Here is a 22,877-nt window from a genome sequence, read left to right as displayed (position 1 = left end):
GGGGGATAATTGGAACCAAGTTTGTAACCAAATTTTGTCATTTTTATTATAATTTTTAATTTTGTCATTTTTATTAAAGTTTTTAATGTACTAGACTTCTGTATGGCCTTGGTTAAGTTGTTGTGGGCTCCTGTGGTTGGCAATTAGAATGACTTCCTATGGTAGACATCCAGTCTGATAGAGTTTTAAATCACATGTAATCCTTTCAGAATCTTCAAAACACTAGTTGTTTCCCTAGTTTCCTTGCAACTTGTTCTGAAGCACAAAATTTCACATGCAACATATATCATAGGAAAAAAAATTATATAATTAAAGAATAAACATTCTTCACAAAAAGGAATGAAAACATAGGCAGATGAAAGAAATGAGTAATCAAACCTTAGGAAGCATAAACCAGGACTACTAAAATTGTGAGTGTCCTTGCAACTTGTTATGAAACGGAAAATAAACATGCAATATCAATCATAGGAAAACAATAAAATTATATAATTAAACAATAAAATTTTTTGACAAAAAGGAACGAAAGTATAGGCAGATGAAAGAAATGAGTAATCAAACCTTAGAAATGGTTGGAATTCATTTTGCAGAGCATAAACCAGGACCATTAAACTTGTAAAGAAAAGTAAAATCGGAATAGATGGAGAACCTCTTCCTATATAAGATACAGAAATACCCAAAGACATGCTTCATTAATACCGAGAGATTCTTTTCAATTTCCATAGCATTCATTGAAGAAGAGGGGAGCTATATGTTAAGGTGCCTGAATCGATCTGGTAACTAGGAACATGCAGCGTTAGCTGAGTAAGAGAGAAACGATTTTGAGTTTTGATTATCATAGAAAGAGAGGTGAACTTGAAAATAAGCGGGTGTGGGAAAAAAACATGAAGGAGCTCAACTAACGTTCACCTAACTTCTATATGAAAGTGAGCATAATTACAACTGATCCCAGTTAAATATAGACAGATGGAGGAAAATTAGACACCAATTTCCTATTTAAATTGGTGTGGTCCCCACATGAATCTAGACACATGACATTGGGAACATTTATGACCCTATTCATATAGTGTTTTTCCTGCTTGTATTGACATGACAAGCCCTAATAACTTTGGATTGTAATGCTTGGACCATGAAATGAGGTTATCAAAGCACCACCATAATACTCCCCCTTTTTCTACCCCACTAACTTTGTAGATTGACTAAACTATGAGTCGCAATGCCTCAACGTCAAATCCTAAAATGCGAAACAAGTTTGCATCTACTTCAACATGTGGATCATCACAAGTTCCAGCAGATCAACAACTACAGACATACACAGACCACTATGGAGGAAAATGGGTTGGAAAGAAGAGAGATTTCGTTAATATGCGAATATACACGTACGAGAGTCTTGGAAGCGTCGGGCACATCATGGTCGGCAAACCTACAAAACTAAGTACAAATACCACCGCAACAGAGTTCATCGTAGCAGAACCACCATGGTCAACCCTATACGAGAAGAGGTGTGAGTTGGAGGTGTATTGTCGATGGCTCGAGTTACTAGTTCCTAAAGCACGCTCAGCTGAGTTACCTAGAGATGAACCTGCCAACATACTTGCTTGTCTTAAACAAGAGAACAATCAAATGCAAAGGCGCCTAGACCGTTTTCACGCAATCCAAAAAGCTAGAAAGCATCTAAAGGGGAAGGTGCAAGAGCAAGCCATGAAGTCTTTTAATGAAATTACTGCCTTAGATGATGAAAGAGATATTTTAGACTTCTCATATTCAAGCAATGATGATTTCCAAAAATTTCTACCTACGAACATTAGACGTTGTTGTTAATGTCTACTCATTTTGTGCAATACAAAATGTTGTTGTTAATGCTTGACAAATGATGATTATGTACGTTAAACTTTTGCAATTGTAAAGATTAACTGTTCATTAGTTTTGGCTAAGTTTATATGAAATTAGTTTTTCATTTTTTCCCTACTGTTCTTTGTTTGCTACATATGAAAATTTAATATGAAAATTTCATAGATTCAATACATACAGACTCATCCAAACCACACATACGAACCACACATATGATTCAATAATACGAATAATTCAGGTTATGACACCGTGAGTCGTTGTATCACATACCTGTATCCGTGTATCTTAGTTCTGCTAATGTACTACTTTATATAGATATATTACATACAAACACGTTAACCAGACTAACCATTCATTCTCTCTTCCTCTTTATGTACAAGAAAATTTTTTTGTAACAAACTTTTCTCTGACTTCATGTTTTGTGGGCAAATCATATGAGGGATATGTTTGTATCATCTACATTTAGTAAGTCTATTATTTCTACCTGATGATCTTCCAACTTTAAGATTTGTTGGGTGGATATTGAATCTCAGTGGCAGTCTTATCAAATATAAGAACATCGAAGCTTGAATTTCCTTCATATCTGAAGACTAAAGAATAACCATAATAGATAGAATGATATTCAACGAAATCCTGCCAACCATTACAAAACCAAATGTTGTTATCAACTTTCTTCAATCCCACTTGCCAAATACCACCATAGGTAGTAGTGAATGTAGCTACAGTGGATAGCTCAGCACTGTTGAACCCTGACCACAAGTACCCATCCACACTAATGTGAAAACACAAAGCATCCCTCCAAAGTTTATGCATCAATTTTGGGGGTGAGCTGTCCACCATTGCTACACTAATGTTCGCAGTCCTGCATGTGCTGCTCAACAGCTTCGCACTATTGGACCGTGTCCAGTCATATCACCTACACGCACGTCAATACACAGATATGCATCCTTTTGCAATGCACCATTTTCAAGGATGCAGAGCATCTCTAAAAAGTTTGTGATACATTTAACACAGCTCAACACTGTCTCGTCAAGTCATGTCAGATGAAGCACAGGAATGTTTAATAGTCTTCACGTGAATAAATACGCAACCTCCTTTGCAATACACATCACCAGACGATGCATAGCTCAGCACTGTTGAACCCTGACCACAAGTACCCATCCACACTCACGTGAAAACACAGAGCATCCCTCCAAAGTTTATGCATCAATTTTGGGGGTGAGCTATCCACCATTGCTACACTGATGTTCGCAGTGCTGCATGTGCTGCTCAACAGCTTCGCACTGTTGGACCCTGTCCAGTCATATCACCTACACGCACGTCAATACACAGATATGCATCCTTTTGCAATGCACCGTTTTCAAGGATGTTGAGTATCCCTAAAAAGTTTGTGATACATTTAACACAGCTCGGCACTATCTCGTCAAGTCATGTCAGATGAAGCACAAGAATGCTGAGTAGTCTTCACGTGAATAAATACCCAACCTCCTTTGCAGTACACATCACTAGATAGTGGATAGCTTAGCACTGTTGAACCCTGACCACAAGTACCCATCCACACTTACGTGAAAACGCAGAGCATCCCTCCAAAGTTTATGCATCAATTTTGGGGGTGAGCTGTCCACCATTGCTACACTGATGTTCACAGTGCTGCATGTGCTGCTCAACAATTTCGCACTGTTGGACCCTGTCTAGTCATATCACCTACACGCACGTCAATACACAGATATGCATCCTTTTGCAATACACCATTTTCAAGGATGCGGAGCATCCCTGAAAAGTTTATGATACATTTAACACAGCTCGACACTGTCTCGTCAAGTCATGTCAAATGAAGCACAAGAATGCTAAATAGTCTTTACGTGAAAAAATATGCAACCTCCTTTGCAGTACACATCACCAGCCCACTGCTGTAGCACAAGCTATAGCCATATCAAACAACTGCCTCATCGAACCACATGCACCAACAGACACCACTGTACACCCAAGTCATGTTCGCAGTTTTGCACATGCTCTTCAACACCTCACTTAACAATACATTGGCGAGTCATATCATCTTTATTCACGTTAATACTTGCCCTTACATATAGTCACATCCACATGAATACTTGCCCTTGCAAAACTCCTATATAAAGTCCCATTTACATCTACCCTTGCAAAACATCTACACATACCGAAGTCCCATTTACATCTACGCTTTCGATACTCGATCTACACATATTGATCTGAAGTTGCATTTTCCAATGTCAATGTGCAATTGGATGCTACCTCGTTTTCCAGATAACTATAGAAGGGAGAGAGATTCCGACAAGAGAGAATACTATGCCGGACTACAGCGGGAGTGGGACTTTCGCGTGAACGAGTCCAACACTCTGCACGATGATCTCGTGCGACTCGGAACACCTCTTGTCGACCGTATCTCGCTCACACTGCCACGGCAAAACAGCACCAATATGAGCATGCAGTGACTAAAATAAAAAAAGAGAACAATCTTATGATACTCCGCAGGTCCAGGTATCACATGCTACAACTGGCGGAAGAGCTGGCCGCCGCAACAAACAAGCAACTCACTCCGGCGGAACGTAACAATGTCCTCAACTACGAGGATTATCTGTCCGAGTGAATGCCTATGTGGTGTGTGTGTGTGTTATACATATGCAATGTTAGTAGTGTTAGAGTTCAATATGCAATGCATGCATATTGGCATCTTCGTGTAAGTTATTTTAAGTTTTCTGTGTTATGTTGTAGGTGCTTATTGAAAAACATCATGTGTGGGAATATTTAACTTTTATGCGTTATGTGGGAATAATCTAGATTACGAATAACATACATGCTCCTCACAATCAATAATAAGGTTTACATAGTACAAATGCAACAACAGTGACACACATATAACATAGTTAAGCAAAATAGTTCTCCAACAAAGTCTAATTACACAACAACACGATTACTCTTCATCTGACATCTCCAAATCTGACTGATAAATGGGATCAGCAAGAAGTGATTGCATGAATTGTGCATGCTCGTACCACCCTCCCTCCACCGACTCTCAAATCTCGACTTGGGTCCAATATTGATTAAGACGTATCTTCATTTGATTATTTTCTTCTCTTATGCGGTTCCATGCTTTACGAAGTTCGTCGATCGTGTCTCTAGGCATCTGCTATGCGAGTCGCCGAGGCACTGGCAACTTATAACCAACCAGTTCATCATAAAACATTTGTTGTTCACGAAATAACCAATCCCACTCCTGTCTCATGGTATTGTGAACGTAAGCACTATTTCGCAGATTCAGATTGATTGGATAGCTGAACTCATCTTCCAATACCCAGCAACGACCCATAGCAGTGAACACATCGTGAGGCCTATAGAGTTGTGGGTTGCCAGAACCAGACATTGACTCTGAATACAATAACATCATATGATCAAGTTAACAATGTGCAGCAATTGTTGGTAAATAAGGTAATGCTGCATAAGATGGTTCACGACGTAGACATTCATAAATTTGTGTACTATTACATGCTAAAAATGAAATACTAACACTCACATTTGACAATAAACATTAGACGTTGTTTTAATGTCTACACGTTATGTGTAATACAAAATGTTGTTGTTACTGTCTGACCAATGATGACTATGTACATTCAACTTTTGCAAATCTAAAGATTAACTGTTCATTAGTTTTAGCAAATCTAAATATTTTTATTTTTTGTCAATGAAATTTACACCAACAATGACCCAATGTACACACATAACACTCATCACCGTTTCTATAGATTACTGTACATTTCTTGTAGCACCAAACAACTAATATGACTCTAATCTACTCACATAATACTCATTCAAGAGAATACCAAAGCACAAGTAGTAATACAACCTATTAAATGAAAATTCTTCTCTACAACTACTTTTATGGTTAATAAACTTTTATAATATCTTCAACTACTTTTACCTACACAATAAAATTCTCAATGTATTTCAAAAAAGAAAATGAGTTTCTCACCTGAGGTGATAAAGAGAAAACACCAACTTCCGACAGAAAATTCTGACCTCTGTTGAGAAGCTGATCTCAAAATGATGAGGAGAATGTAATGTAATATTGCATGAGAAGGTGATGGGGGGGTAAATAGCAGAACAACTCGATTATACGAAAGCCGAGTATAATTAGTAACTCGATTTTCGTTCCATCGAGTTATCATTCACGTGCAACTAGGTGATTTGAAATTCCGTCAGCAACTCGGTTTCCCCATTGCCGAGTTATAAACAGTAACGCGGCAATATTTTATTCCCAAAAGCCACGCTGGATCGCCACGGTGGCAGGCAGTTGCGTAGAACTCGGCTTCGCGATAGTCGAGTTACTTAAATAACTCGATTACTATTAGATCGAGTATCGAAACAGGGGCCCGCCCCTATATAGTTTCGAAATAGGGGCATAATGCCAAATATTTCGCCCAATCAGGGCAAAAGGCTGGAATCTCCGTTTAAGCTAATATGGATGTTTCGGCAAGTACAATAAAAAAAATATAAAATGTTAAAAAATATATAAAATATGATATTTAATCTAATACATTGGGCTAATGTATTTGAGTTAATTTTTAGGCTTATAAATATGTGGATTTTAAATTATATTTTTATAAACATATAAATAATTACATATATATAATTATTTGTTATAAAATATCTATAACAGTAACCTTGAAATGTAGAGGTGTGTAGCTAACCTGCCAAAACCGATCCGACCCAACCCAACTCAACCCATCGAGTTGGGTCAGTTTTTAAGGCTTTGTGGGTTGGGTTGACTTACAAATTTTTTTTTGATAGCGGGTCAGGTTGGGTTTGGGTCATAAAATTCCAAACCTGCCAAATCCGACCTGACCCACCCATATATTTAGTATTTATATTTAAAATATATTATATAATTAATAATTTTTTAAAATAACAAACTCTTTCTATCTTATATAAAAGCCAATTAGTTCACACAAACTCTAGTAAATTACTATTGTTGTTTAGTTATTAGTGTTTTTTGCCTATAAGGAGTTACATTGATAGTAATCTTTAGTTTTTTTTAATATATTTATATTTTTTTCTACTTAGTTTAATAATAATAATAAAATTTTGTCCAACTTATGGGTTCAACCTAACCCATGTGGATTGGGTTGGGTTGAACTTATGTGATGAGTTGGGTTGGGTTAAATTTTTTTTGACTCACTATGGTGGATTGGGTCAAAAAATCTCTTTAACCAGACTTATGCACACCCCTACTGAAATGGTACATAATATTGACCAGTATCAAAACATATTGTTCCCTTGACCAAATTGGAACAATCTCCGTACAAAATTGACTCTCTTGCCTAGGAGGATTTCTTGATTGGACTAAAATTAAGAACATCTTATATTTCTTGAGTGACTAAAATTAGGGATATAATCATGTGCTAAACGTGATATAGGTACGTAACATAAAAAATTGGAACAAATTAATGGGTAAATCATAAATACCATATGGAGGCTGGTGGTTCAACTTGTTAAAAGAAAATAAAATTGAATCCAATGTCATTCACTTATTATATTTTTACATACGTTTGTCGTAAGAGATACTTTCTCCAAACCTTAAGTCTATGACACTTGTCTCACACAAAACTTGGCCAGTCAAGAAAGAATTCTTGAAGACAATGTTGGTAACATGATTCCCGGCGCCTTGCTACCTATTTTGCGGCTACTTGTCATGCTTGATATCAATATGATATTGCTTATGTAGGGCTGTGCTTACGATTTCTTCAGCCATGAACAAAATTCTAATGTAAATTTGCCTTAACTTGTAGTGGAAGCATGAAACCTAAGAACTTTTTAGGTTTGATTTTTGCCCTCAAAAGAAAGTTCCAGGCAAGTAAATAGTTTGGTGACTTGCATTCCAACTGCTCTCTAACACTTAGTCATTTCCCTTACTCCCAAGTTTACTCAAAATCGAGGAGAAACACCAAGTAGTCCTCTTTTCCAATTCAATTCACCAAACTTCGTTACCATTGCATTTTCTTGTCAAAAAGTGCTCTTCTTTAATTTGCACAAGGTATTTACTATATCAGAATATATATAATAATTTGGATGTTCCTCATATGTTGGGCAAGCTAAATAGTCCACAAAGTAATATAAGTTAGGTGGGTCATTCTAGAAATTAAATTGGCACGGTTTTATAGCAACTAACCATAATTTAAGGTTGGTAATGCTACATTGGTATATAAGTAGCTCCACGCATCCCTTTAATTTATAATGTCTCAAATTTGCCTTGCCTACAAGCTTCTGTCATGGCAATCTTAATGGTGAGCATAAGAGTCTGGGTTTTGGCTGTGGCTGTTACTTATGTTTCTGTTCTTTGCAGCAACTTAGGTATGTAACAAAGAAACATAGATTTCTCCAAATATGTATAGTTTTCAGTTAACATTAGATTGAGATTTTGCACTAATTCATGACAGGGAAGGCAGATGAAGCAGTACCTCAAACCGGTGGTGCAGGTTATGATCCGGCTCAAATTGTTTCCAAAGCATTGCTTTGTTTCAATAATAACTATGTAAGCAGACTTTAATTTATGCACACCATATTACGTACTCAGTAGAGATTCTATGCATAAAACATACGTTATTATATAAGTCTTACAAATTAGCATGACACCAATTGTGAAAAAAAAAATTGACCATTTGTTTATTACTTGTTGAAGATGTACTAATTACATTTATTATCACATCAATTTGTAAGACTACATAGTAAAAAATTAGTAGTAACTTTAGCATTTTTATACTCATTAATGTACAACTGTGACCACTACAAATAGATGATATGGTAAATTCTCTCGCTTATTGATTAAGAAAAAGAAAATAATAGAGTATGATAATTTTGATAAAAATTGAATGTCAATAAAGAGTGCATGTGGCTTGACTAGGTTGCTGAGTATCCATTGCTGAATCCCACTGATGTTGAGAAGAAAACTTGATGAATGTTGTTATTTTGGTATTGTTTGATTGCATTTGGACAAAATTTTCAGATTTACAGTAGCTGTGAAGAATCTTATAGACTGACTGAGAGTGGAAACATCAATGTACCACCTCAAAAAACTGATGAATTCTGCGGTGGATCGTGCCTGACTGAGACAAACCTAGTGCTAAACTGCGTTGACAACATCTTTGCTCACTTTGTGTTTTACAATAAGGCCACAATACAAGATGTTGGGGATACAGTTAAGTCAGCATGTGGCAATGGCCCAGAAAGAGGTAGCCACTGCCCTGTAACTGACATTGTTTTTCTATTAGTTTATTTCTTGTGAAATATTGTAATCTAGCCTTTGCATTTTGCAGGTAACTTTGATGTGGCCGAGCACATTCAAGCTGATCAAAGTAATGCATACAAGGCCATAAATCATTTTTTCTATGGGCTTGGATTGATGATTGTGGGGCATGGTTTATTGCCTTAATTTGTGTACTAAGATAAATCACTTTCAGAGGCCACGTTTTTTTTTTTGATAAATCAATATTTGGATTAGGAGAATTTGTACTCTTAATGTTTTCTTTGGAAACACTAAGAAGTGTCAATCGTGTTACAAGTTTCATGAGTCAAAGTATATGTTTTCGATATATGTACTAATTAATATAATTAACATTGCAGATGAGTAATTTCTTGCTTTGTGGAATGTTTATGGCTAAAAGATAAACAATATGATGGAATGTGTGGGAGTTCACTAGCATTATCTAGAAGTAACAAAATTATTCTAAATTTTTTTGTTATGTTAGATTATTAGTTAAATGATTTATCATATCAACTTAAGATTTTGAGACTAGGGACAATTTATCATATTACAAATATAAAATATGAAAATATGATTTTGTTTGAGCTTAAAAAGTTAAAATATAGATAGTGATTAAACAGTGGGAAATTGAAAGAGTTTTTAAGGGGAAAAAAAAGAAGAAGGAAGAAAATTGTGGCTTACGAGACCAAAACTGTTTCTATTTTAGCTATATGAGAATCATCCTTCTGCTTTGGCCTTGTTTAACTCAGGTGGCTTACCAATTGTACCAACTTTTTCTCAGCTTTCTACCTAAAATCCCGAAGGAGGTGAAACCATATAAGTAAATTATACGCTATATCGGTCAATGACTCAATGCACAATAAATGCAAACATACAATAACATGTAAAGTTTAAGGCAAATGTTAACAAACACTGGTGCTTGTTAAAATTGTACAAAAGTAGGTCCTATTTAATAAAAAAATTAGATAAATAAGTAACACATAAAACTAGTCATTTTGATTATTTTAATATTTTTTCTCTCTACAAAATTGACCCCCACACTGAAAAATATGACATAAAGTTGTAGAAAATGACAAAAAATGTACCAAAAAAAGTCAAAAGTTGCTACGAGCAAGGTGCCTGTTAACACAACCCAAAGTTTAATCATTCAATAATCACCGCACACTCTTTGTGTGATGATTACTCTAGAATGTGAGAAATAAGGGTCGGGGTTCAAGTCTCTAAAAATAATTAAGTTTCATACATATATACACTTAGGATAATTGTTAACAAAGCATTTTAAGAAGATTTTGACATAATTTTTATGGGAAATAGAAAAAGCTACAGAAATATTAATTGCTTTTTCTCTTTCCATTAAAACTTTTCTAAAGATGGTTCACTAACAAATGCCCTTATTGACATTCACTAACATTTCTCATAATTTATAAGCCAATAATAAGAAGCATATTTGTCCTTCAGGTGAGAGTCACACAAAATTATCTTGAGAGAGAGAGAGAGAGAGAGATTATACAATTATAAAAAAAAAATATAGATTATATTTTGGTATATTACAAAAATGGTTAGAATAATAAAAGTTAAATAATTAAATTCACAATTCTTAAAAAAAAAAGTATTAAAGTCACAATTTCTTTAACATTTTAGAGAGAGAGAGAGAGAGATTATACAATTATAAAAATATATATAGATTATATTTTGGTATATTACGAAAAGGGTTAGAATAATAAAAGTTAAATAATTATATTCACAATTCTTTTTTTTTTAAAAGTATTAAAGTCACAATTTCTTTAACGGTTTAACTTTTTAGAATAAATGGTAATTCATTACCAGTATTCCTTTGAATGCAAGACCAATATGGATAAATATGGCAATGTCTGTGGACGTAAAATATGAGGTCAAATAATAATGTTTAATCTTATATCTTATTATCTTGTATCTTTCATAATTCGTAAGGCATAAGCTTACTAAAGTATGGAATCCAAATACCTTGATAAATTATTGATTGTCCTAAAAGTTAGCTTAGTGTGAAACTAAGGTAACCAAACTCTTCTATGTCACCAAATAACCACCTATGATGTTTTTATTTATTTATTATACTAGTATAAATTTCTTTTTGGGGTTGATATATAATCTGATAGTCAACAACAAGAGGAGGAGGGATTTACACCATAAACATCTTTATTATAAATACTAAAAAGTCTCAGTTGAGCTATAAAGATTTAGGTGGATTTTATTTAATTAATTATATCATCTTGATATATATATATATATATATATATATATGTGTGTGTGTGTGTGTGTGTGTGTGTGTGTGTGTGTGTGTGTGTGTGTGTGTGTGAGGTGCCGAAGACCCAAGAACCCAAGGACCCGAGGAAGGGAAGCTCGAGACGTAGTAAGCAAGGGAGAATATAGGAATAAAGAAACTTACCCGAGGATACCCGAAGATGAAGTAGCATGGGCTTTGATGACATAGGGGACGCATTGCGAATAGCTGAATGTGGCAGGATAACTTAGAAGGTTGCATTAAATGTCTGGCACCAACCTTTCTGGCTGCATTAATTAGAAAGTATCGACTTTGTCCGTTGCATTAATGTAGACGTGACCTGAACAGTGCGGAACGCAAAGTTAGGACTTAGCTCCATTACCGACGGACAAGTGTCGGGGGAAGAAGCTTAATAGATTGCAAGGTGTAGGGTTGAGATGACAGGAGCCAAGAATATAAATAGGAACCGGAATATACAGAGGGGGGACTTTTTGTTGTTGAACCCTCTCTACCAAATATATTGTATTCGGATCTTTAGTCCAGGAGCTAGCAGAGATATTCAAGGCTGGTTTATGATTTTTTGGTCCTTACAATTGGCGCCGTCTGTGGGAACAACAACGTGCGACATTCTGTTTAGAAGTAGATGGCTGAGGCATATCCAGAAAGAGAGGAATCAGTGAGTTCACGAAGCAGGGAAGTAACTGTAAGTCTCCAGCAAAGAATAGGAAAGGGACATACCTCAGGGGTGGTGGAAGCACATTATAGTGGTCAGGGGGCTGAGCAACGATCACCAACTGAAGGGCAGATGTCTCGCGATGATGTATTGCAACAAATGCAATCTGAGATAGCTTACTTACGCAAGTGCTTGGATAGTAGAAAACAGGGAAGGAAGAGTTATGCTTGTTCTTCCAGTGACAGTTCGGAAGCAAACCTTAGAGGAAATGAGCCCCCAGTATTTAAGCCTTTGCGCAGTGTGACCCGTGTCAGCGCGTCTTCGGGTGTTAGGACAAAGAAGCAGAAGGAGACGGAGATGCCAGGTAATGATGGGATATATCATGATAATGGAGGTGATGCAATGGGTAAAGGCCTAAGGCAAATTGCCAAATCCCCTTTTGTGACCAGGATAAATAGGGCAAAGCTACCTCGTAGGTTTTCTCAACCCATTTTACTATGTATAATGGGAGGACTGACCCTGTAGAGCACGTCAGTCATTTTAACCAAAAGATGGCCGTTTACTCGAATAATGAGGCACTGATGTGCAGAGTTTTTTCCTCTAGTTTGGGGCCCGTAGCCATGAGGTGGTTTGATGCTCTGGCAGAAGGTTCCCTGAAGTCTTTTGAGGAGTTGACTAGGGCATTTGGGGCAAGGTTCGTAACTTGTAGTAGGATTCCAAAACCCTTGGATGCTCTACTGTCTATGTCTATGAGGGAAGGCTAAACACTCAAAACCTACTCTGATCGATATTGAGAAATGTATAATGAAATTGATGGAGATGTGGAGAATGTGGCCGTGAGAACCTTCAAGGTGGGGCTTCCCACGGAGCACGGGTTAAGGAAATCCTTGACAATGAAGGCCGCGGTAGATATGCGCCAGCTCATGGACCGAATAGATAAGTATAAACGGGTAGAGGAAGACCAGATGCAAAGCAAAGGAAAAATGAAAGTGTATCCAGATAGGAAAGACCTTCGGGGAGGGGGGTTCCAAGGTAGCTGGCCTAAACGAGACTTTTCAAGCCACCCGATGACCGCCGAAACTCCTCTGATTAATTCATTATTCAAGGAACCCGTGCATCACATATTGGAGAAAATTCGGCATGAACCATATTTTAGGCCACCCAATAAAATGAGTGGAGATGCATCCATGAGGAATCAAAACCTCCATTGCCATTATCATCAGGACAAGGGACACACTACGGAGGATTGCCGGACATTGCGTGATCATCTGAATCAATTGGTTAAAACGGGGAAGATCAATCACTTATTGGCTAAACCGGACGGGAAAGGGGGACAACAAGGCACTCGGAAATATAGGGGTCATGCTCCTCAACCATCTCTAGGCATTATTAACGTCATTCTGGCACAGCCGAGAGGAGAATTCGGGAAACCTTCTCGGGTCATGACCGTTCGAAACGGTTTTGGAAGCGAAGTCATGGAGGAAAGCAATCAAATAGTTAAAAGAATGAGGTTCTCGGCGACGCCGGTATTGGGATTTTCCGATGAAGATAAAGAGGGCACGTATCAACCTCACGATGACGCATTGGTGGTAACGGTTTGTATCGGGGGGTATGATGTGAGACGAGTCTTGGTGGATGATGGAAGTGGTGCAGAAATCATGTATCCTGATCTATTCAATGGGTTAAAGTTGAGAGAAGAAGATCGTAATGGTGAAATATCCTATGCGAGGAAATGTGGGAGTACTGCATGGTAGCCAGATGGTAGCCAGGCAATGTCTAACGTTTGCCACTATTCGAACAGGTCAAGGTTCATTGGCTGGGGAGGTTCTGGAGACATCATAGCAATTAAAGGTAATTGCTCGGGAAATCGGTGAAGTTGAGGATGGAGGTTCTGCCGAAGAGATAGACAAAGTATTCATAGGGGAAGATAAAGAGAAATATTTTCAAGTGGGATCAAAGTTACCAATACTGGAAAGGGAAGAGCTGGTTCAATTCTTGCAGGATAACATTGATGTTTTTGCATGGACGACCTATGACGTCCCGGGGATTGATCCAGAAGTCATTTGCCACCATTTGAATGTTAATCCCCATGCTACGCCACGAAAGCAACCTCTTCGGCGTGCGTCACAAGAGCATGCGGAGGCAGTTAAGGAGGAGGTTAGCAAGCTAAAGCAAGCTGGGGCAATTAAGGAGATTTTTTATCCTAAGTGGCTGGCCAACACTGTAGTGGTAAAAAAGAAGAATGGCAAATGGAGAGTTTGTATTGACTTTACAGATCTAAATAAGGCATGTCCTAAGGACACCTTCCCTATACCCAGAATCGATCAATTGGTGGATGCAACTGTTGGGCATCCCCGAATGAGTTTCTTGGATGCATTCCAAGGTTATCATCAGATCCCTTTGTCACTAAATGATCAGGAGAAGACGGCTTTTCGTGCCCCTAATGGCAATTACCATTACCGAGTGATGCCTTTTGGTCTTAAGAATGCAGGATCCACTTTCCAACGGATGGTGACCAGAATGTTTGATTCGCAATTGGGGCATAATATGGAAGCCTATATCGATGATATGGTAATTAAAAGTAAAAAGACGGGAGACCATTTGAAGGATTTACATGAGACCTTCTCAGTTTTAAGAAAGTACAAGTTACGCTTGAATGCATCAAAGTGCTCTTTTGGAGTGGGCTCAGGAAAGTTTCTAGGATATATGATAACTCATCGGGGAATTGAAGTTAATCCCGACCAAATCAAGGCCATCTTAGGCTTGCATCCTCCTCGGAATCCTAAAGAAGTGCAGAAACTAGCTGGTATGGTTGCAGCATTGAATAGGTTCATATCCCGGTCCGCAGACAGGTGCTGTCCCTTTTATCGTCTTTTGCACAAGTGGAAAGATTTTCGGTGGACTAATGAGTGTAACTTGGCTTTTGAGGATTTAAAGCAATACTTGACTAAACCCCCGATATTATCAAGACCAGAAAAGGAAGAAGTGTTGTATGCTTATCTAGCCGTTACAAATCACGCTGTAAGTCTCGTCTTGATACGGAATGATGATGGGGTTCAAAAACCAATATATTATGTCAGTAAGTCCTTACAGGAAGCAGAACAACGATACCTACCTTTAGAGAAAGCTCTTCTTGCCATGGTACATGCAACGAGGAAATTGCCCCATTACTTTCAAGCTCACACCGTAGTGGTACTCACCCAGTTGCCCCTACAGGCTATTATGAGGAAATCGGATTAAACGGGTCGTGTGGCCAAGTGGGGAACCAAGCTTGGAGCCTATAATGTCAAATATATGCCTCGGACAGCTATCAAAAGGCAAATTCTTGCTGATTTCGTGGCCGAGTTCACAGAAGGTCAGATCAGCCAAGAAGATACCATGGTGACAGTAATGACCATCGGGATGGGAAACGTCACTCCTTGGGAAGTCTATACGGATGGGGCGTCAAATCGAAAGGAAGCCGGGGTTGGAGTTGTGTTAATTACACCCGAGAAGTTAGTTATCGAAAAATCATTGAGGCTAGGATTCTCAGCCACTAATAATGAGGCTGAATATGAAGCTCTCTTGGTGGGCGCCCAAATGGTTAAACACTTGGGAGGGAAGATAGTGAAGTTGTATTGTGATTCCAGACTAGTGGTAGGGCAAGTTAATGGAGAGTTTGAGGCAAGAGATGGAAGAATGAAGAGTTATCTTGAACGAGTCAAAGGGGTGTTAAGTTTGTTTGAAAGTTTCCAAGTACAACAAGTCCCAAGAGGACAGAACGCTCACGCTGATTCATTAGCAATGTTAGCCACATCACTGGGCTCAAAATTACCACGGATGGTCATAGTTGAGGATTTACTGACCCCTAGCCTGACAAGCATCTCGGCGGTAAGGGTTCACAATATTCGTGTGGGCCCAAGCTGGATGGACCCAATCATAGATTTCTTGCAGCAAGGAGTACTACCTGAAGATGGAACAGTGGCCGAGAAGGTACAAAGAAGTGCTCCCCGTTACTGGCTGTCAGAGCGGCCGGCGTAGGAGCGTGCATAGCGCTCCTACGCAGGGCTGTATCTGCTCTGCGTACATCCTGAGGCTGTGGAACCCTTGTTGGAAGAATTGCATGAAGGGTTATGTGGGAGCCATACCGGAGGAAGATCGTTAGCTCACAGAGCCATGACTCAAGGGTATTGGTGGCCGAACATGCAGAAAACCTCTCAAGAGTATGCCAAGAAATGTGATCAGTGTCAGAGATATGCGCCAAACATTCATCAACCAAGAGGTACTTTAAATCCATTGTCCAGCCCATGGCCCTTTGCTAAGTGGGGTTTAGATATCGTTGGACCCTTTCCTCGGGCAGTTGGTAATAAGAGGTGGCTCGTTGTCGGCACGGATTATTTCACGAAGTGGGTAGAAGCCGAACCATTAGCTAACATCAGGGATGTGGATGCAAAGAAATTCATTTGGAAGAATATCATAACTCGCTTTGGAGTCCCCCACACCTTGATTTCTAACAACGGGCTTCAATTTGATAGCAAGGCTTTCCGACGATACTGTGCAGGGATGGGAATAAGAAATGGATATTCAACACCGGCCTATCCTCAAGGAAATGGTCAGGCTGAAGCAACAAATAAGGTCATCTTGGCTGGGTTGAAGAAGCGTTTGGATGATGCTAAAGGATGCTGGGTAGAAGAATTGCCTCATGTATTATGGGCCTATCGCACTACGCCCCGAAGATCGACAGGCGAGACACCCTTTTCAATGACGTATGATATGGAAGCTATAATACCCTTAGAATCGGGTTTTCCCACCCTGAAATCCGACCAGTATGATGATATGAGTAACCGTGACAGGATGCATGATTGTTTGAATACCATTGAGGAAAGAAGAGAAGTAGCCAGTGTGAAGATGGGTAGTTATCAGCAGAAACTCAAATAGACATACGACAAGGGAGTCAAGTCCAGGTCCTTAGTACCGGGTGATTTGGTACTGAGAAAAGTAGTAGGGACAGCAAGAAATCCAGCTTGGGGAAAATTGGGACCTAATTGGGAGGGGCCGTATAAAATTACCTCATTAGCAGGTGTAGGGGCTTATCGTTTGGAAGATCTGGATGGGAGGGTGATTCCTCGTCCTTGGAATGTAAATAACTTACGACGTTATTATTATTAAGAAAAGAATTTCCTTTTGTACTAAAAATGTTGTTTCTTTTTTTGCTTTGTTTTCATTTGTATCAATCCCGCAGTTATCAAAACACAAGTGTTAAACTGACCTTAGCTCTTGTTCGGCTCCTCGGGCCACAAGTCTAAGAGAAATTAACCACTTGTAAAAACACAAGTGTTAAACTGACCTTAGCTCTTGTTCGGCTCCTCAGGCCACAAGTCTAAGAGAAATTAACCACTTGTAAAAACGCAAGTGTTAAACTGACCTTAGCTCTTGTTCGGCTCCTCGGGCCACGAGTCTAAGAGAAATTAACCACTTGTAAAAACACAAGTGTTAAACTGACCTTAGCTCTTGTTCGGATCCTCGGGCCACAAGTCTAAGAGAAATTAACCACTTGTAAAAACACAAGTGTTAAACTGACCTTAGCTCTTGTTCGGATCCTTGGGCCACAAGTCTAAGAGAAATTAACCACTTGTAAAAACACAAGTGTTAAACTGATCTTAGTTCTTATCCGGTCCCTCGGATCATAAGTTAAGGAAAACCTAGCAACTAAAAAGACGAGTCAGATACAACATGGAATAATAAGTCTAACATAGTAACTTTTCAAAACAAAAAAAAAAAAATTAATAAGTGCTAGCGTATCTCAAACCATTAAGTATTAGTGTAAGCAATCTTTAGATGCGCCAAGTTAATTGTGCTTCATGCCTCGTCTCTCAAACGTTGTAAAAAGTTAAGCAGTTAAGTTATGGTTCCCGAGTTAATCCTTCTATGTTTCTTAAATCACAAGTATAATAATGAACAACCTTTAATTTATGTCACGATTTTTGGTTGATATAAGCCTTTGTCTAGATGCATAAAAGGAAATAGTTGAACGGCAACACATGATGATAATAAATGCATAACAGAAAAGCCGATATTAGTCTCTTGTAAAATATTCAGTACAAAAATGTGGCAATTATATCGCCCCTTACACCCATACATATATAAAAATAAAAATAAAACAACAAAAATAAAAAGACTAAGCAACAGGCTGCTTGTCTTTTCTCTTCTCTGATTCTTTATCTTTCTTCTTCTTTTTTACTGGCTCTCCTTCAGCCAAGTCACTTTTAATTACTTCTTCCACGGGCTGGGCTGTAGGAGAAGGGTCTTTCGTTGTTGGCGCATCAGATGAGTCAAGAGCAGGGACGGGCGCAGCTGATTCACTTGTTGGCATGGGGGGAGCAGGAGCTAGGTGTAATGCCGGAGGATAGTAAACGCTGTCTGGAGCTCGGAGTTCAAAGTCAGTGGCTACCCCGGCAGCATCCAAAGCCCGACCCCATACCTCCAAACAAAATGATCTCGCAACCCCTTTGAGTTGGGCGGTCAAGCTATCAGCTGCCTTCTTCATCCCAGCGTCATACGCTGCTTGCTTCGCCACGGCCTACTCCTGCTCCTGCTCCTTGGTGGCTAGCACTCTTTGCACTTGTTTAAGCTCAACAACAGTAAGGGCGAGCCTGTTTTGAGCTTGCTTTTGGGCCTCAAAAGCAAGAGTCGCCTGCGATTCATAACTTTGCAGGGCAGCCTCAGCATTTTTGTGAGCTTTTTCCACCTCGGATAAGCGAGTGAGGGTCTCTTTTAAGTTTAGCTCTGCTTCTTTTTGGGCCCTCACAGCCGCCTCAGCATTGTGCTCAGCTTTCCGGGCAAGGTCCAATGAGTGATCTACCCATTCCTTAGCCATGAAGGAAGCCTGGACCGCCTATAATGCATTTGAATTAACAAAGTTAGTAATAATAAAAGAATTAGGCTTGTAGATGGAGTGTGCAAAGACTTGGGAAATACCTTAGCTAAATCCTGTTTCAATGACAGGAAGACTTCCTTCTTGCGATATGACCGCAATTCGGCCATATCTTCGGGAAGGCATAGAGCCTTCTCTAAACACTCGGCCACCAGGCTCGAGCTTCCCTTCTTCGGGTCCCTCAGGTTGGCGTCATCCAAAACGGGACTACCCGAACTGAGGGTGAAGTTGGGTCGCCAAGCTGATGCCTTCCTTGTAGGCTCACTACTGGGGTCCTTGGATGAACCAGTAGGAGCAGATTTTTTGGAAAGGGCTTTTCCAGCCCTGGTATCTTTAGAAGAAGGGTCGAGACTCTCCCCTTCTTCGATTTCTATTACATTTTTATTACTTTGGCCTCTCTTTCGTTTTTTGTCCACCACTTCTGAAGAAGGTGCCCATGTCACAGCCGGGGTAATTGGACGAGGAGGGACCGGCATTGCCGGTGAAGAATCGCCTGCATGCGCTTATAGCAAGGCCAACAGGTCGGACTCTTTCTCTTGAAAACCCATTGTGCTGGTTGAGGGATTGGAACTGCAAGGAGCGTCTTTGCGGTAGAACACTTTAAAGTCCTTCTCCGTCACCTCGAGTTGAGTTGGCTCGAGAGTGGCAGCTCTTTCTTCGGTTACAGGATTGGCAGCCTGTTCCGAGGGATAAAGTAATTGGGCGGCAAGTGGGGCAGGAAGTTGTGCATCTTGAGTTCCTGCGGGCGAAGGTGTAGGTAGGAGGAATCCAGGAACCGCAACGTCAATCAGAGCTAGTTGAAGATCCCTTGCTCTGATTACGTTCTTCGAGCTTTGGAAACGTTTGGTGGATGGGGTGTAGCTGAGGATAATGTGGGCTGCTCGGAGCTGTCCGTCCCTATGTAAAAATATTTCTGACCGAAGAATCCTGTTTAGATCTTCACGGTTCACAGCGGACAAATTTGGAGCGGTATGGTAATCGTCTGCAATAAGAAATAAAACCGTTAGAATGAATAAGTTAAGCAATACAAATCACATAGAGGGGAAGATGGTTAGTCCTAAATACTAGGTTGGTCCTCGGGAACCCTACTCGGCACCCATTCTCGGCAGGGCGTTGTAAGCCGTCATGCCAATTTCTCGAAATGACAAGGTAATCTTCATCCATCCCTTTACTTGAGTCGGGTAAGCAAGAGATCAGCCTAACGGAGGGGTTTCTACACTTCATATAATATTTAGTCCTGTCCTCTTTTTGGCAATTGTACACCCAGTTTACATCTTGCCAGGTCAAATTGGTCCCCATCCTTCGGTTAAGGGCGTCTACGCATCCTAAAATTCTAAGGACATTTGGGGAACATTGTGATGGGGTAAGCCTATAGTTTATCAGAAAATCTCTAGCCACTCTACCCATAGGAATTTCCATTCCCCCCTTGATAAACGCAATCATTGGAATTAAAACGGATTCAGGAGGCCGTAATATGAGTGGAATTTCTTCTTCCTCACAATACTGAATGTCTACATCATCGGGGATCCTATATCGGTTTTTAAAGGCGACCTGCGCCTCATCTGTGTTAACTAACTTAGCGTACCTACCCATTAATCCCCACGACAAGAGGAGAAAAGCAAGCAAGTAGAAAGAAGCAAAAGGAAAATGAACACACCTCTGAAGAATGCTTAAAACTTGTCCTCGGGAGCTCTCTCTTCTTTTAATCCTTCAAAACGCCAAAATGAGCTTCATCCAGACTGAAGGTTTGCTTTTATAGGGGGGGGAAGTAGAAATAACGAGGTAAGGGCGGTAACTTTCCCGCTCATAATTAAGATCGAAATCTGAGCCGTACAATATTCATCCAGCTGTAGAACGTGCGCGGGAAAAGAGACGCCAGACTCCATAAATGCTCCATCGTGGGATACGAGGCGCCAGACGCGGGTCATGAGGCAGTGAAAAGACGTCTGTACGTGTGAAAACAAAGGAACATGTAAGAAGTGTGTATGCGAAGTTAAAACTTAGTTATTAATTTATGGTTAATAACTCAAGTGTTAAAGGGGCTGTTGTGAAGTGCCGAAAGAACCCGAGGACCCGAGGAAGGGAAGCTCGAGACGTAGTAAGCAAGGGAGAATATAGGAATAAGGAAACTTACCCAAGGATACCCGAAGATGAAGTAGCATGGGCTTTGATGACATAGGGGACGCATTGCGAATAGCTGAATGTGGCAGGATAGCTTAGACGGGTGCATTAAATGTCCGGCACCAACCTTTCTGACCGCATTAATTAGAAAGTATCGACTTTTTCCGTTGCATTAATGTAGACGTGACCTGAACAGTGAGGAACGCAAAGTTAGGACTTAGCTCCATTACCGACGGACAGGTGTCAGGGGAAGAAGCTTAATAGATTGCAAGGTGTAGGGCCGAGATGACAGGAGCCAAGAATATAAATAGGAACCGGAATATACAGAGGGGGGACTTTTTGTTGTTGAACCCTCTATACCAAATATATTGTATTCGGATCTTTAGTCCAGGAGCTAGCAGAGATATTCAAGGCTGGTTTATGATTTTTTGGTCCTTACAATATATATATATATATATATATATATATATATATATATATATATATATATATATATATATATATAAACTCCATATTAGGAAAAAGTTAATTATACTATGATTATTTTATCTATGTAGATGTGTTTGATAACAAATGGTTTTATTTATTTATAGATATGATAAAATTTTTTATGAAATTCATTCCATGATAATCAAGGGTGGCCCAACATTATTTAGGGCCTAAGGTGAAAAATTTATGCGAGGCTATTAATATGTAAATATTAATTAAAAAATCATTTTTAATCTGTAGATTTTTTGGGGCTATTAATAAGTAAAGGGCCTATGTCTTGTTTTAAGTTACCACACACCTTGTGCAATGAGATTGAGTCTTTAATCCGTAGATTTTTTTGGGATCAAAGAGGCGATAATCGAAAGATTCATTGGATGAAATGGTTGGATTTATGTAAGCCTAAATCACAAGGAGGTATGGGTTTCAAAGATTTAGCCATGTTCAATGATGCACTCTTGGCTAAGCAAACATGGAGACTTCTACATGATACCCAATCACTATTCTACAAGGTTTTCAAGGCCAAATTCTTTCCAACTACCACTGTGATGGAAGCAAGATCCCCAAATAATGCATCATATGCTTGGAAAAGCATAATTAAAGGAAGAGAGGTGATAAAGCATGGAGCGGTGTGGAGAATTGGCATGGGGAATTCAATTCGGGTGTGGGGGGACAATTGGCTCCCTATGAAGAACAAACCTAGAGTTTTATCACCAAAACCGGAAGTGGATGATACAGTCTGGGTGAGTGATTTGATTGACCCAGTTAATAGAACTTGGAAAGAGGATGTGCTTGACCAAGTCTTCTATGATTTTGAAGTAGCTATTATTAAGAACATCCTTCTGTGTCACTCCATTCAAGAGGACGTTCTGATTTGGCCCTTTAATCCTGATGGGGAGTACTCTGTTAAATCGGGATACAGATTCTTACAAGAAGAAAACACACTCCAACAACCAGGACCTTCAAATACAGAAGACATGAAACCTCTATGGAAAAAAAATATGGGGCTTGGAAGTGCCTAACAAGGATAAAAACCTGATTTGGCATGCGTGCACAAATTCCTTACCTACCAAGCGAACCTGGTTTGTCGTAAAATCATCTCTGACAGCTTGTGTGATATCTTCAGACTGCACCAGGAAGACATGACCCATGCCCTGTACTGCTACCCTGTGCTGAACCCCTTGTGGAGTCAAACTCCAATATGGAACCACGAAGCACTCAAGGGCAGCAGGACTTTCACTGACGCTATGGACTTTGTTTTTGCAAGTAATAAGGAACTAAAGCT

General features: G+C 39.4%; 1 protein-coding gene across 1 annotated transcript; it reads left to right on the top strand.

Annotated features, from left to right (window-relative positions):
• Positions 1-8,101: 8,101 nt before the first annotated feature.
• On the top strand, positions 8,102-9,515 carry LOC142626141 (uncharacterized). The gene is made up of 4 exons (XM_075799927.1): positions 8,102-8,229; positions 8,316-8,410; positions 8,882-9,107; positions 9,192-9,515. The coding sequence occupies exons 1-4, from the start codon at positions 8,148-8,150 to the stop codon at positions 9,305-9,307; spliced, it is 519 nt and encodes a 172-aa protein (XP_075656042.1). The 5' UTR covers positions 8,102-8,147; the 3' UTR covers positions 9,308-9,515.
• The last annotated feature ends 13,362 nt before the right edge of the window (positions 9,516-22,877 follow it).

Source organism: Castanea sativa, chromosome 2 (assembly GCF_040712315.1).
Source record: "Castanea sativa cultivar Marrone di Chiusa Pesio chromosome 2, ASM4071231v1".
Lineage (NCBI taxonomy): Eukaryota > Viridiplantae > Streptophyta > Magnoliopsida > Fagales > Fagaceae > Castanea > Castanea sativa.
Note: the sequence above shows the minus strand (reverse complement) of the source record. Positions and strands in the feature narration are given on the sequence as shown.

Bases quoted from the DNA above. Each gene is read 5' to 3' on its own strand.
- LOC142626141 (XM_075799927.1), top strand. From the start codon at position 8,148: ATGGCAATCTTAATGGTGAGCATAAGAGTCTGGGTTTTGGCTGTGGCT. The intron at 8,230-8,315 runs GTATGTAACAAA...AATTCATGACAG, and splicing joins TGTTCTTTGCAGCAACTTAG to GGAAGGCAGATGAAGCAGTA. The intron at 9,108-9,191 runs GTAGCCACTGCC...TGCATTTTGCAG, and splicing joins TGGCAATGGCCCAGAAAGAG to GTAACTTTGATGTGGCCGAG.